General features: G+C 39.6%; 1 protein-coding gene across 1 annotated transcript; it reads right to left on the bottom strand.

Annotated features, from left to right (window-relative positions):
* Window positions 1-8,866: 8,866 nt before the first annotated feature.
* On the bottom strand, window positions 8,867-12,085 carry PCDHB17 (protocadherin beta 17). Its single transcript, NM_001168326.2, is given in 1 exon segment — window positions 8,867-12,085. A coding segment is annotated over 1 exon segment (2,391 nt). The 5' UTR covers window positions 11,932-12,085; the 3' UTR covers window positions 8,867-9,540.
* Between the last annotated feature and the right edge of the window lie 924 nt (window positions 12,086-13,009).

Genomic DNA, 13,009 nt, shown 5'->3' with positions numbered 1-13,009 from the left:
TAAACCTTGATTTCTAAAATATGCATGTAAGTCTTACATTTTTCTCTATTTACCCTTATACTCTTACCTTAAATATCACTTTATTAAATAAACTTCTTATATCAGCTAGAATTATGTTCTATATAACTTATAGATCTATGTTCTATATCAATTTAGCTTGAAGTTACAGATAAAGCCATAATAACAGTGACTTAAACAAAATATAAAAGGCTAGTGGCTGAAAATGCACTCCATGATATCTGGGACACAGTCTCATTCCATCATTGATTTGCTATCTTCAGGACATGGCCTTTACTTCATTGTCCAATGTAGCTGCCTAATAAGCAGTCATTACATCCGCATTCATGCCAACAAAAAGAGGAAGGAAAGGGTGTGCTTTCATTTTTTAAAAAGATTATTTCCATAAGGTGCTCCATGGCACTTGTGCTTTTATCTCACGGTCTACAATTTAGTTACAAGATGACACCTGGCTGCAAGAGAGGTTGAAGAATATAATCTATAGCTCACATACGTACATAAGCAGCTAAAATCAGATGTATAAATAAGGGGAGAATGTATATTTGGGTTAAAGTAGCCATCTATATCATACCCACTTAGACCTGACCTATTGCCCCAACTGCCCACTAGGAACAGATAGGGTCAAAAAAGTTATCCAATTCAGAGCAGTTATTAAAGGAACATAGGACTGTCTCTCTCCATATTGGCAGTGTGGCTTGTAGCCAAAAGAATTATTGTTCCACTGAAAGCTAAGCCCAGGAAGCAATAGAGAAATTAATTCAAGTGCTAGGGCAAGGCCTTTTGAACAATGTTTCCCCAGTGTGCTATTGTAATATGCCATCCATTCCTACTTCATTTTATAAATTTTTTTAAAATTCAGGGTCTAGAAAGCTTAAAACTCCATTTTCCAGACTTCTTAGAATTATTATTCTGAATGTAAATTAGCTTTTACCAATGAGATTCCTTCACGTGAGCCTTAGAATACAGGCAAAGGTGGTCTTCCACTGTTCACCAATAAGGTCAGAAAGATATGAATGCTTGCAGCCAAGTCAGCATTCCTCCGTCTAGCCATCACCTTCTTAGGGAACTGGAGACCACTGTGGCATCCAGACACTCTGTGCCAGTGTGCAGCCATCAGTTTTGGAGGTGGGAAGGGCACTGTGGGAGCAACAGTTTTGGTAGTAGTAGTAGCATCAGCTTCCTGATTCCTGTGCTGCAGCTGTGGTCATATGCCTTCAAAACCATTTCAGTGCTGACTCTCTTACTTCTGCTTGTCCAGTTCTTCCAGTGATTTTATATAAGCATCTAAGTCCTTGTAGCTGATATCTTTTTTGGTTTTGGTTAGGGACACACAGAGTGGTTGTTGGTTTTTTGTCCTGAACTCTGAATAATTCATCCAAATTCAAAATTTTATTCCTTCACTCAAATTATAAGTAATAGGAGCCTCTCGATTAGAGTTTGTAAAAGAAAAAAACTGTAAAACATAAAATCATCAAGGCTTTAAGGCACTAGTCCCTTAATCTAACACAACTTAGTTTAAGAATAGGGGAGAATAAAAAATTTCAGATGTACTCCTGAGAGACTAAGGATAAAAGTGTTTGATAAATTTGATGTATATCTTTTTTAAAAAGCAGAACATGGTCTGAAGGTGAATAAAAATCTTTCATCCTCCCTTCATGTGTAACACAATAAGTCAAAATTTGTTTTAAAAATGTATTATTTGTAAAGAAATAAGAAAGGGCTCAACATCATGTTATAAATTTTAAAAAATGAAAGCTGGGTCACATATTTTAAATGACATATTGTTAGGTGAACAAAGCAAGTATCAAATACTGTAAATAATAAATGGGCATTTTATAAAAAAGAAATAAAATATTTTGTTATCATGTTTAGGCTTACTAAGCCAGATAAAATAACAGACTGAAATTTATTTATTGCTTTATTCAACACTCATTCACCTATATTTATTTCAATACAGTCACGTGCTGCATAACGACATTTGGTCAACCATGGATGGCATATACAATGGTGGTCCTGTAAGATCATAATGGAGCTGAAAAATTTTTATTGCCTAGTGATGCCATACCTATAGTAATGTCATAGTGCAATGCATTATCTGTTCTATGTTTAGATACACAAACACTAACCATTGTGTTATAATTGTCTACAGTAGTCAGTAGAGTAACATGATATACAGGTTTGCAGCCTAGGAACAATAGGCTATACTGGGTATCCCAGGTGTGTATAGTAGGCTACGTTATCTGGATTTGTGTAAGTACACTCTATGATGTTGGAGCAATAATGAAATTGCCTAATGACACAGCTTTCAGAATGTATTTCTGCTATTAAGCAATGAATGGCTGTGTATATATTTGTCTAAGCCCATAAGATAAAGAGCCCTCTTTGTGAAGAGAGTACTGTCTAGTGGAGAGGGGAGATTATTGATTTGTCTGAGTACTCCGTACTCAGTTGATGAAACATTGGATTCAAGGGATTCGAAGGAAAAATAGCCTAATTAATATATAATTGAAATGGTGGAAAAACTGAATCTTCAGGTTGAATAAACATTAGACAGAGCTTGTCATTTCTGAAAATGATAGTATCAATAATTCATATGACCCTCCTAAGGAAAACAAAATACAGTGGACAAAACTTAAGAAAAAACTTCAAAACTAATGAAGAGTCAAAAACATAGTAGAAAATGGCAGAAAAAGCCCAATTTTTATGGAAGCCTGTATGAGAGGGGTAAACAGAGTATCAGAACAACAAAACTTCTTATGCTCTCAGGGCATTTAAAAATATTTGTACTCAGGCTTTGATCTGAAGCTGTGGGATTAAAGAAATATAAATCAAGGCTCAGGTGTAACCACAGTTGCAGCATATTATAGAAAGATCCTCTTCATATTAAGGGACCACTCAGGGATACATCCATAATGTAAATACAGTGTAAACACCAGCAAATCTAAACCTGCCCTCAGCCTCTAACTCCAGGGAATTATATAGAAGTCTCCCTGATTTTAAGCAGAGAAGAAGAAAAAGAAAAAAAACCATGCCTGGGAAGTTGTACCTACATATTGGGTGTGTGTGTGTGTGTGTGTGTGTGTGTGTGTGTTTGTGTGTGTGTATTGAGATGGGGTCTTACCCTACTGCCTAGGTGGGTATAGAACTCCTGAGCTCAAGTGATCTTCCCACCTCAACCTCCTGAGTAGCTGGGACTACAGGCCCACACCACTGCACGTGGCCCTCTTGTGTATTTGTATTTTGAATATACATAGGTTGAGATGCAAGGAACCTCAAGCCATTTAATTAATTTGTGATAGTCCACTATTGATAGTGTTTCCAATATCCTGGCTGAAACAAATGAAAATCCATTTTGAGAGTTGGAACATGTGCAACCTAGGCTTTGTAGATACCCGACAAATAAATTTTCAAGGGCAATCAACCATGCACATCCTACAAAGAAACAAAGACATCATGAATGAGAAGGAGCAGAAACAAAATAGAGTAGGCATAAGCCCACACAAACTTCAGATATTAGAACTATAAGGCAGATTTTAAAACAAAATATACTTACCATATATAAATAAATAAATGATATACTTGAAAATATCTGCATGAACAGATTGAAAAGGCACGCTGAGTTCCAGGGAAAAGTAATGTGTAATTACCATAATCAAGACATAATCTGATAAAGATAATGAATTTCAAGGATAGAAAACAAGTTACCTACAGGTGAAGCAAACAGGCTTCAGAATTTCCCTGAGCAACATTTAATACCAAAACAGAATGGAAATGTCTACAAGATTCTGAGGGAAATAAATTATGGCTCAACTATTTTACACATAGCCAAGCTGTTGCTCAAGTACAAAGACAACAATGCAGCAAACAGGAAAGAATTCATTAACCCTTGTGCTAGTACTGATGAATTCTTTTTGAAAAAAATACTACTTAAGGATAAAAATCAAGTGACTTATAGATGACTGTAGAAACCATGATAGAAGAACTAATGTTATATTTAATGTCAACAAATCTTTGACAAAAAGAAAGTCCATTGAAAAATTTTATACCCAGCTAAATTGTATTTCTCAAGCATGTGAAAAAATACAGCACCTATGAACCCTTATCTAAAGACTGACATCTGATGAAATCAAGCAAATCGAGATAAAACAACATAAATGATTCAGGTACAGGAAAACTAGCACAATATGACTGACAGTAAGGACTGTATTTTACTCTAGTTTGAGCACACTAGTTTTTCTCAATTTCTTCCTGAAACCTTATGTAAATGATAGAGGGCAAGGGTTTAAAATAAACAAAGCTATAAAGACAAAAATAATGGGAGAAGAATAAACCGCAGGGGAGAGAAGTCACAAAAATTTTGGAAGATGCAAAGCACACAGACAATTGGTAACTGACAGTTTTCTTTTTTTTTTCTTTTTGCTCTCAAATGAAAAGGAGGAAAATTAATAAGAAAATCAAATCTAGCCAAAGTAATAATCCAGACTGAGGACCCAGGGAGAGGCTAAAAATAACATTGGCTGAAGATCTATATAAGGAGTACTTATATCTGAGAATTCCTTTCCTACTCAGTGAAGCAAGGCACTTTCCCTTTTCTCATCATGGCAGAAAATAGGAGGTGTAATATCCATAGTGGTTTAATAGGAAGGGCTCTGGACTGAAGGACACGAGCACAACTTAGGGCAGTACTGAGATCTTAGTGAGAAAGTGGGTTAAAAAAAATTAAGACACTTTCTCTCAAACCAAGGAGCTTACAAAGTGCTAGGTGTCAAGTTTATAATAACTTCCATCCTACCCATCCTTATTGAATTTCTCTCTGAAGAACAATGTGAACCCAAGAGAGAAGACTTACAGATATTGACGTTTTGTCTCCAAATAAAATGTTTCCTGTTTCATTACCCTAAGGTGAGGTCCACCACTCAACTAGTCCCACCCAAACATACAATGTTTATCAGCTTTTAAGTGCCTTATTTTATAAAAGGAAAAAATACGCCGGGCACGGTGGCTCACGCCTGTAATCCCAGCACTTTGGAAGGCTGAAACGGGTGGATCACCTGAGGTCAGGAGTTTGAGACCAGCCTGGCCAACATGGTGAAACCTCATCTCTACTAAAAATACAAAAACATCAGCCAGGCGTGGTGGCAGGTGCCTGTAATCCCAGCTACTCGGGAGGCTGAGGCAGGAGAATCACTTGAACCCAAGAGGCAGAGGTTGCAGTGAGCTGAGATTGCACCACTGCACTCCAGTCTGGGTGACAGAGCGAGATTCTGTCTCAAAAAAAAGAAAACAATACATAATTGGGCTTCATCAAAATTTTAAAAAATCTTTTTTACTTCAGAGGACACTACCAATAAAGTGAAAACACAACTCACAGAATGGCAGAAAGTATTTGTAAATCATGTATCTGATAAGAGTCTAGTATCCAGAACATATAAAGAACTACTAACATTCAACAATTAAAATATTAAAAAATTAGGTTAGATAACTGGCAAAGAATTTGAGTATACATTTCTTTAAAGAAGATACTCAAATGAACAATAAGCATATGAAAAGAAATATAACATGATTAGTCATTTGGGAAATGCAATTCAAACCATAATAGGATACTACTTCACACCTTCTAAGATGGCTATAATAACAAAAAATAAGTGTTGGTGAGGATGTAGACAAATTGGAACCCTCATACACTGTTGAGAGGAATGTAAAATGGTATAGTCACTTTGGAAAACAGTTTGACAATTCCTCAAAAAGTTATATAGAATCAGTATGTGACCCACTAATTCCATTCCTAGGTATACACCCAAGAGAAATGAAAACATGTTCACACAAAAACTCATACATGAATGTTCCTAGCAGCATTATTCATAATAGCAAATAGTGGAAACAAACCCAAATGCCCACCAATTGATGAACAAACAAAATGTGGTACATTCCTACAATGGGATATTATTTAGCCATAGAAAAGAATGAAGTGCTGATGCATGCTGTAACATGAATGAACCTTGAAAACATTATGTTAAGTGTAAGAAGCCAGACATACTCTATGATTCAATTTACATGAAATGTCTAGAACAGGCAAATCCAAAGAAACATAAAGTTGATTAGTGGTTTCCAGGGGCTGGAAGGAGGAGGGAATGGGGAGTGACTGCTTAAGGGTACCAGGTTTCTTCTTTGTGCTGATGAAAATGTGAAAAATGTTCTAGAATTAGATAGTGATAATAATTGTACAGCCCTTGGAATATACTAAAAACCACCAAACTCAATTTTTAAAAAAGTGAATATTATGGTATGTGAATTATAGCTCACCAAAGAATTTTAAAACTGCAAGACTACTATAGAAAGAAATATGCAGAGACCAAGAAAAAGCTTTTTGAAAGTAAAACTATGATAGCAAAAGCTTAAAATTTAGCCATAGAGGAAATTTACTGGAATCCAGGAAAATAAAGACAGAAGATAGAACAAGGATAAGAAAAATTAAATATCAAACCAGGTCAGTATACAATGAACAGAAATTGCAGAATAAAAAACCAAAAACCACTTAGTAGGGGAAATAATTTTTTAATTAAAAAAAACCCCTAACAATCCTGTTCTAGTCTGAAGAACATGTCTCAAGATCGTCAAGTCTCATTGAGTAACTAGTGCAATAAATGACCAAAATTCTTACAGTATGACACAGTGACGAAATTCTAGAACACTGGAGGTACATACAAGAACCTCAATTTATCTGGATTAGGGTTTCTCAGCCTCAGCACTGTTGGCAGCTGTGACCATCAAAAATGTTTCCAGACATTGCCAAATGTTTGATAATTGCCAGACATTTACCAAAGGTGGCAAAATTGCCATTGGTTGAGAATCAGGGATCTAGAAGGAAAACAAAGTTTCTCAGAAAAGAATGGGTAATATCTCAACTTTGGTGGTTAGAAGACAACAGAGGAATGTCTTCAAAATACTAGCAGCAAATAATTCCTAACCTATAATTCCACACCCAACAAAATCTTCAAATAGACATTTGAGTTTCTGACATCTGAAATTTTTATATTCAAGTGATCAAAAGATTTATGACCAAATATTCTTCTGACAGTTAAGGGAGAAAACCAAACAAGAGGAAGATGTAAAATCCAGAAGAGGAAATCAAATGGAAGAGGAAAATAAACTCCCAAGTTAGTGGGAAAAGCAAACTGCCAGCTGTGCAGTAGGTCTAGAGAGCAAACAATGTACAATGGAACAAGACTCTGAATAGCTCCAGGATGGCTCCAGGAGAAAAGAATGGAACCGATACATTTCTTTATGAGTTTAACCTAAGTTAGGAGCTTCAGGCTTTACAAAATTTATGGATAATTTTAAAAGATGTACATAGAAAAGTAGTTGAAAAAGAAGGCAATTATGACCTTAAAGGTAAAAAAAGAGGCTTTTTGTTTTCACTCTTCAGGCTTAGGTGTAAGTAACATTTTTATGGTGACAATTATATAAACATTATCTAAACAGAATTTTGATATTGCTAGGTAGAGGAAATGTGCGAGTTGTGTGTGCGTCTGTGTGTGTACCCCTTAAAAACTGGATATCTAAAACTGGGATTTGAGAAAAAGCACTTTATAAGCATATGTGATTTTAAAAACAGGGAAGTAAATATGGGAAAACACATAAGAGCATCAAAAGTGGTTACCCTGGGCAGTCAGACTTGAATAAAATTGGAAAAAACTAGCATTATATGACTTTTAAATTAAAATTTAAAAAATATGAAATGCTGGCCAGGTGCAGTGGCTCACACCTGTAATCCCAGCACTTTGGGAGGCCGAGGCAGGTGGATCACCTGAGGTCAAGAGTTCGAGACCAGCCTGACCAACATGGTGAAACCCCATCTCTACCAAAAATACAGCATTAGTCAGGCATGGTGGCGCACGCCTGTCATCCCAGGTACTTGGGAGGCTGAGGCAGGAGAATCGCTTGAACCCGGGAGGTGGAGGCTGCAATGAGCCGAGATCACGCCACTGCACTCCAGCCTGGGCAACAAGAGTGAAACTCCGTCTAAAAAAAAATATGAAATGCATAAACAATTATGGCAAGTATTCTTTCAAAATACATTGTAAATGTTATAAATATTGATAAGGTAATATATATTTAATACAAAAAGGATAAGTACGGTTAAGAAAGAAGAGAACGGGTATAAAATGTTTATTTGCTCATTTTTAAGCAGGCAGTTAAGTAATGCTAATGTCTTAATATGCATCTAATCTTGCTTTTTAACCTTTATAGGGACTACTTATCAAAGCTTAAGCAAGTTCTATAGTTTCACACTTCATTTTATTGTATTCAATCTAATCATTTTTATCAGAAGCTATCAATTTATTATAGATCCATTTTATAAAATTATTTTCATCTATTACTTTATTCTTATGTACATTCATTGAAATATTTTAGAATGATGTTGACTTAATGAAATTAGTTCTGATGGTGGAATAATGATGTTAATTTGCTTTCTCTTTTGTACTTACTGTATGTTTGAATCATATGATTATATTTTATTTTTTTTTATTTATTTATTTTTGAGATGGAGTCTCTCTCTGTCACCCAGGCTGGATTGCAGTGGCATGATCTCAGCTCACTGCAACCTCCGCCTCTGAGGCACAAGGGATTCTCCTGCCTCAGCCTCCCAAGTAACTGGGATTACAGGCACTTGCCACCACACCCAGTTAATTTTTGTATTTTTAGTAGAGATGGGGTTTCAACATGTTGGCCAGGCTGGTTTCGAACTCCTGACCTCAGGTGATCCGCCCACCTTGGCCTCCCAAAGTGCTAGGATTACAGGTGTGAGCCACTGCTATATATTATTTTAAAAGAAGGAGAATCATTATTTACATACCAAAGCCATTTATTATTTTTAAAAAAAGCAATCACAAGTCAACCAACCTTTTTTCTATTATTCTTTCATGTAACAGGAGTTGAATCCTTTAGAATAACAGCCGATGGTCTATAAATATCAATTTTGAAAAAAGAAATTCAGGAGAGAAAACATCACCTAGGTAAAATATTGGTTCATTTGAGGGAAGAGTAGTGTTTTTGAAACAACACAACAGAAATGCAACAATTTAGAAGATTACTAAAATTTTTGCATAAATGAAAATTATTTTTTAAGCTAAAACCTGTGATTTACGATAGACTTAGAGTCATGCTGATGATAACCAGAAAGTTTGAAACACTATTCTCTTAATCATAACATATCAATGAACAAGTTCAAATACTGGGAACCTGAAAACACCTGTGAGTTCCAAAATCTGACCAAACAAAAACAGCAACCATAGGAAACACCATTTCTCTGCTATTGTGTGCACATACTATAACTAACATAGCTGACAACCACCACAACAAAAATTAAAGGGAATGGAAAATAGTCCAGCAGGTTGAAATAGCTATAAATATGACAGCCATTACTAATGTGTGAATATGTGACTCTAGGTAAATGAGAGAATTGGGAACTTACAGATGAATAGTGAATTCTATGATTTATCACGACCTGTTGTCAGATTCCTAATTGAACCCAAAATGATTCCTAGAGTTGGAGTTTGTCTCGCTGTCCCCACCAGTCCCTTCACCCAAGAAGTTGGGAAGTACCGGTTTAAGAAACTTGAACTGGCTCTCAGAGCTTTCTGCCAGGTAAACTTCATACTGATAATTCTGGGACAGGGTCCTCGTGCCACTCACGTCCACCAGATGCCCTGGAAAGGGGCCCTCGGGCACCGAGTAGCGACCCACCGAGGCCGCCCTGCTCCTTCTGCACAGCCGCACCGCCACGAACAGGAGCACCGAGAAGAGGAAGAGCGAAGACACCGAAGCCAACGCCACCACCAGGTAGACGGTGAGCGAGTCGGCCTGGGCCTGGGCCGGGGCCGCCTCCGGGAGAGGCAGGTATGGCTGGGAGAAGCCGTCCACCAGGAGCACATGCAGCGTGGCGGTGGCCGAGCGCGGAGGCTCGCCATTGTCCTTCACCAGCACCACCAGCCTGTGCTTGGCCGCGTCGCGCTCGCTCAGCAGCCTGGCGGTGCGCACCTCGCCATTGTGCGCCCCCACGCCGAATAGCCCGGGCTCCGTGGCCTTGAGCAGCTGGTACGACAGCCAGGCGTTCTGGCCCGAGTCGCCGTCCACCGCCACCACCTTGGTCACCAGGTAGCCCGGCTCGGCCGCCCGGGGCACCAGCTCGGTGCAGGGCGCGGAGCCGTTCTGCAGCGGGTACAGCACGAAGGGCGAGTTGTCGTTGGCGTCCAGCACCAGCACGCGCACCAGCGCCTCGCTGCTCAGCGCCGGGGAGCCGCGGTCTGTGGCGCCCACGCGGAACTCGAACTCCTGCAGGGCCTCGTAGTCCAGCGACCTGAGGGCAAACAGGTGGCCGTTGTCTGTGTTGATGGAGACCAGGGAGGCGAGGGGCAGGTGCGGGTTCTGGGGCGGCAGCAGCGAGTAGGTGACCTGAGCGTTGGTGCCCGAGTCTCTGTCTGTGGCGCTGACGCTGCCGATGTGCAGGGCGGGGCTGTTGTTCTCGCGGACGAACAGGGTGTAGGAGGTTTGGGTGAAGGCGGGGGCGTTGTCATTGACGTCGGAGACCAGCACGGTTATGTTGTACTCGGTTTTCAGCCTGGGTGTCCCCAAGTCTGTGACAGTAATGGTGATGTTGTACTCGGCCCTGCTCTCTCTGTCTAGCGCTCCTTCTGTTAACAAAGTGTAGAAATTTTCTAAGGTAGGTTTTAGAAGGAAAGGGAGATGGTCTTGGATGGAACACATCATTTTTCCATTGTTCCCGGAGTCCGGATCCGAAATTCCGAAAACAGCGACCACTGTTTCTGGGGAGTTTTCTAGGATATCACTGATGAGTAAGGACATAGTAAGTTCCGGTGCGTTGTCGTTTATATCCATTACCTCTATGGCTACGGTGCATTTTCCTGAAAGACCCCCACCATCTGAGGCCTCAACTTCCATGTGATAAGATTGAATTTCCTCAAAATCCAACGCCTTTTTTAATCTAATTTCTCCCGTGATTGAGTTTATTTCAAAGGCCTGAATGATTTGATTGGAGTATTGAAAAAATGAGTAGGAGAGCTCCCCGTGGGTCCCAGCATCTAAATCCCTGGCAGAGACGGTGATGACAAGGGAACCTATAGGGGTGTTCTCTGGGACCTGCACCTCGTAGCGCCGCTGAGCAAATTCAGGGACGTTGTCATTGATATCTACAATCACTATGAGAACCTGGGAAGTCCCAATTCTGGGCGGTGACCCACCATCCAGCGCTGTGAGGGTTAACCTGAGCTGGGGCTGCTCCTCGCGGTCCAGCGCTTGATCCAGCACGAGCTCTGGGTATTTCTTGCCGTCGCTGTGATTGCGAGTGAAAAGGTGGAAATAGGAGTTGGTGCTAATTGAGTAGTTCTGAACTGTGTTGCTACCTACGTCCAAATCTTGAGCTATTTTCAAAGGAAATGAAGTCCCTGGATGGCTGCCTTCAGAGATTTTCAGGAGGATTTCATTTTCCAAGAATTCTGGGGCATGGTCATTTACATCTTGGAGCTGTAGTTCACCTTGAATAAACTGCACTGGATTTTTCAGTAACATCTGGAAATGCAGTATACATGGATCTATGTCACCGCACAACTCTTCCCGGTCCAATTTTTCTTTTAGGAGCAAATTCCCACTCTTCCGTTCGAGCTGCAAATACTGTTTGTTCCCTTTGGAAAGAATCCGGGCGCCTCTCGCGGCCAGTTCCCCTACACCCAGCCCCAGATCTTTTGCTAAGTTGGCCACAAAAGAGCCGCTGTCCCTCTCTTCTAGAACTGAATACTTAATCGTAGCGCTGCCCGCCTCCCACAGTAGTAATAAGAAAATAATGGCGGTCACTTGCCTTTTCTCTGGTGCTTTGGGGAGCGGCGTCTCCATCATTCCTCAGGGTCCAAAAGATGCAGTATTTAATCACAAAATAATTGCTTTACAGCCAACTCAGCTATCTTGATTTAAATATCTTGAGTTAGTTCTTTTTAACATTGACCGACATGGGATGGCTGCCTTTCTGAAACCTATCCCCAGTAGTGAAAAAGTGTTTCCTTTTCGAGCTGCCAGAAAACCCGCACAGCTTTTAAGGAGACACTGATTCTGCAGTTTTTCACTCTTAGCCTGCAGCGCCACCAAGCGTTCTGCTTTACAACTTCAGATAATTTTCATTTCAAAGCACACTGTATAGTGTAACAGCTAAAACATATAGCAGGCCTTTTAGGTCATAGCCTGTTATATACTCCCTTTTCCCCCGGCTATTATGAGGCCTTGTTCAGGTAGCTAAGAATGGTTGTTACAGCAAAAGTAATGTCTGTATCTATATTAATCTTCCTTATAAAGGTGCAAGTTCAGTACACAAAACTCTGCTCCGGGCAAATTCATTTATTAACAAGTATTTACCTGTAGGGACATTCATGTAGCTTCCTGGGATAATACAGTAAATGAAACATAAAAATTCTTGCTCTTGGGGAATTTACATTCTATTACAAAAATGCTAATTTGTTCTATTGTACTGGAAGAAATCATGAACTTTCAAAATCTAGTTTCATTCTCAAATTGTAATGTGCCTGTAACTCCCAAAAGAAAATAAAAATATTGTTTCTTGTTAGTCTCTGGTCTACATAACCATTGGGAATTTTTTGTTTTTTTTTTGAGACATGGTCTCACTCTGTTGCCCAGGCTGGAGTGCAGTGGCCTCAATCTTGGCCCACTGCAACCTCTACCTCCCAGGTTCAAGCGATTCTCCTGACTCAGCCTCCTGAGAAGCTGGGACTACAGGTGCGTGCTACCACACCAGGCTAATTTTTGTAGTTTTAGTAGACATGACATTTCACCATATTGGCCAGGATGGTCTTGAACTCCTGGCCTCAAGTGATCTGCCTGCCTCGGCCTCCCAAAGTGCTGGGATTACAGGCATGAGCTACCATACCTGGCCACCATTTAGGACTTTTTTTCCTTCATAAATTTA

Source organism: Pan troglodytes, chromosome 4 (genome assembly GCF_028858775.2).
Source record: "Pan troglodytes isolate AG18354 chromosome 4, NHGRI_mPanTro3-v2.0_pri, whole genome shotgun sequence".
Classification (NCBI taxonomy): Eukaryota; Metazoa; Chordata; class Mammalia; order Primates; family Hominidae; genus Pan; species Pan troglodytes.
This window is presented reverse-complemented; position numbering and strand designations above follow the sequence as displayed.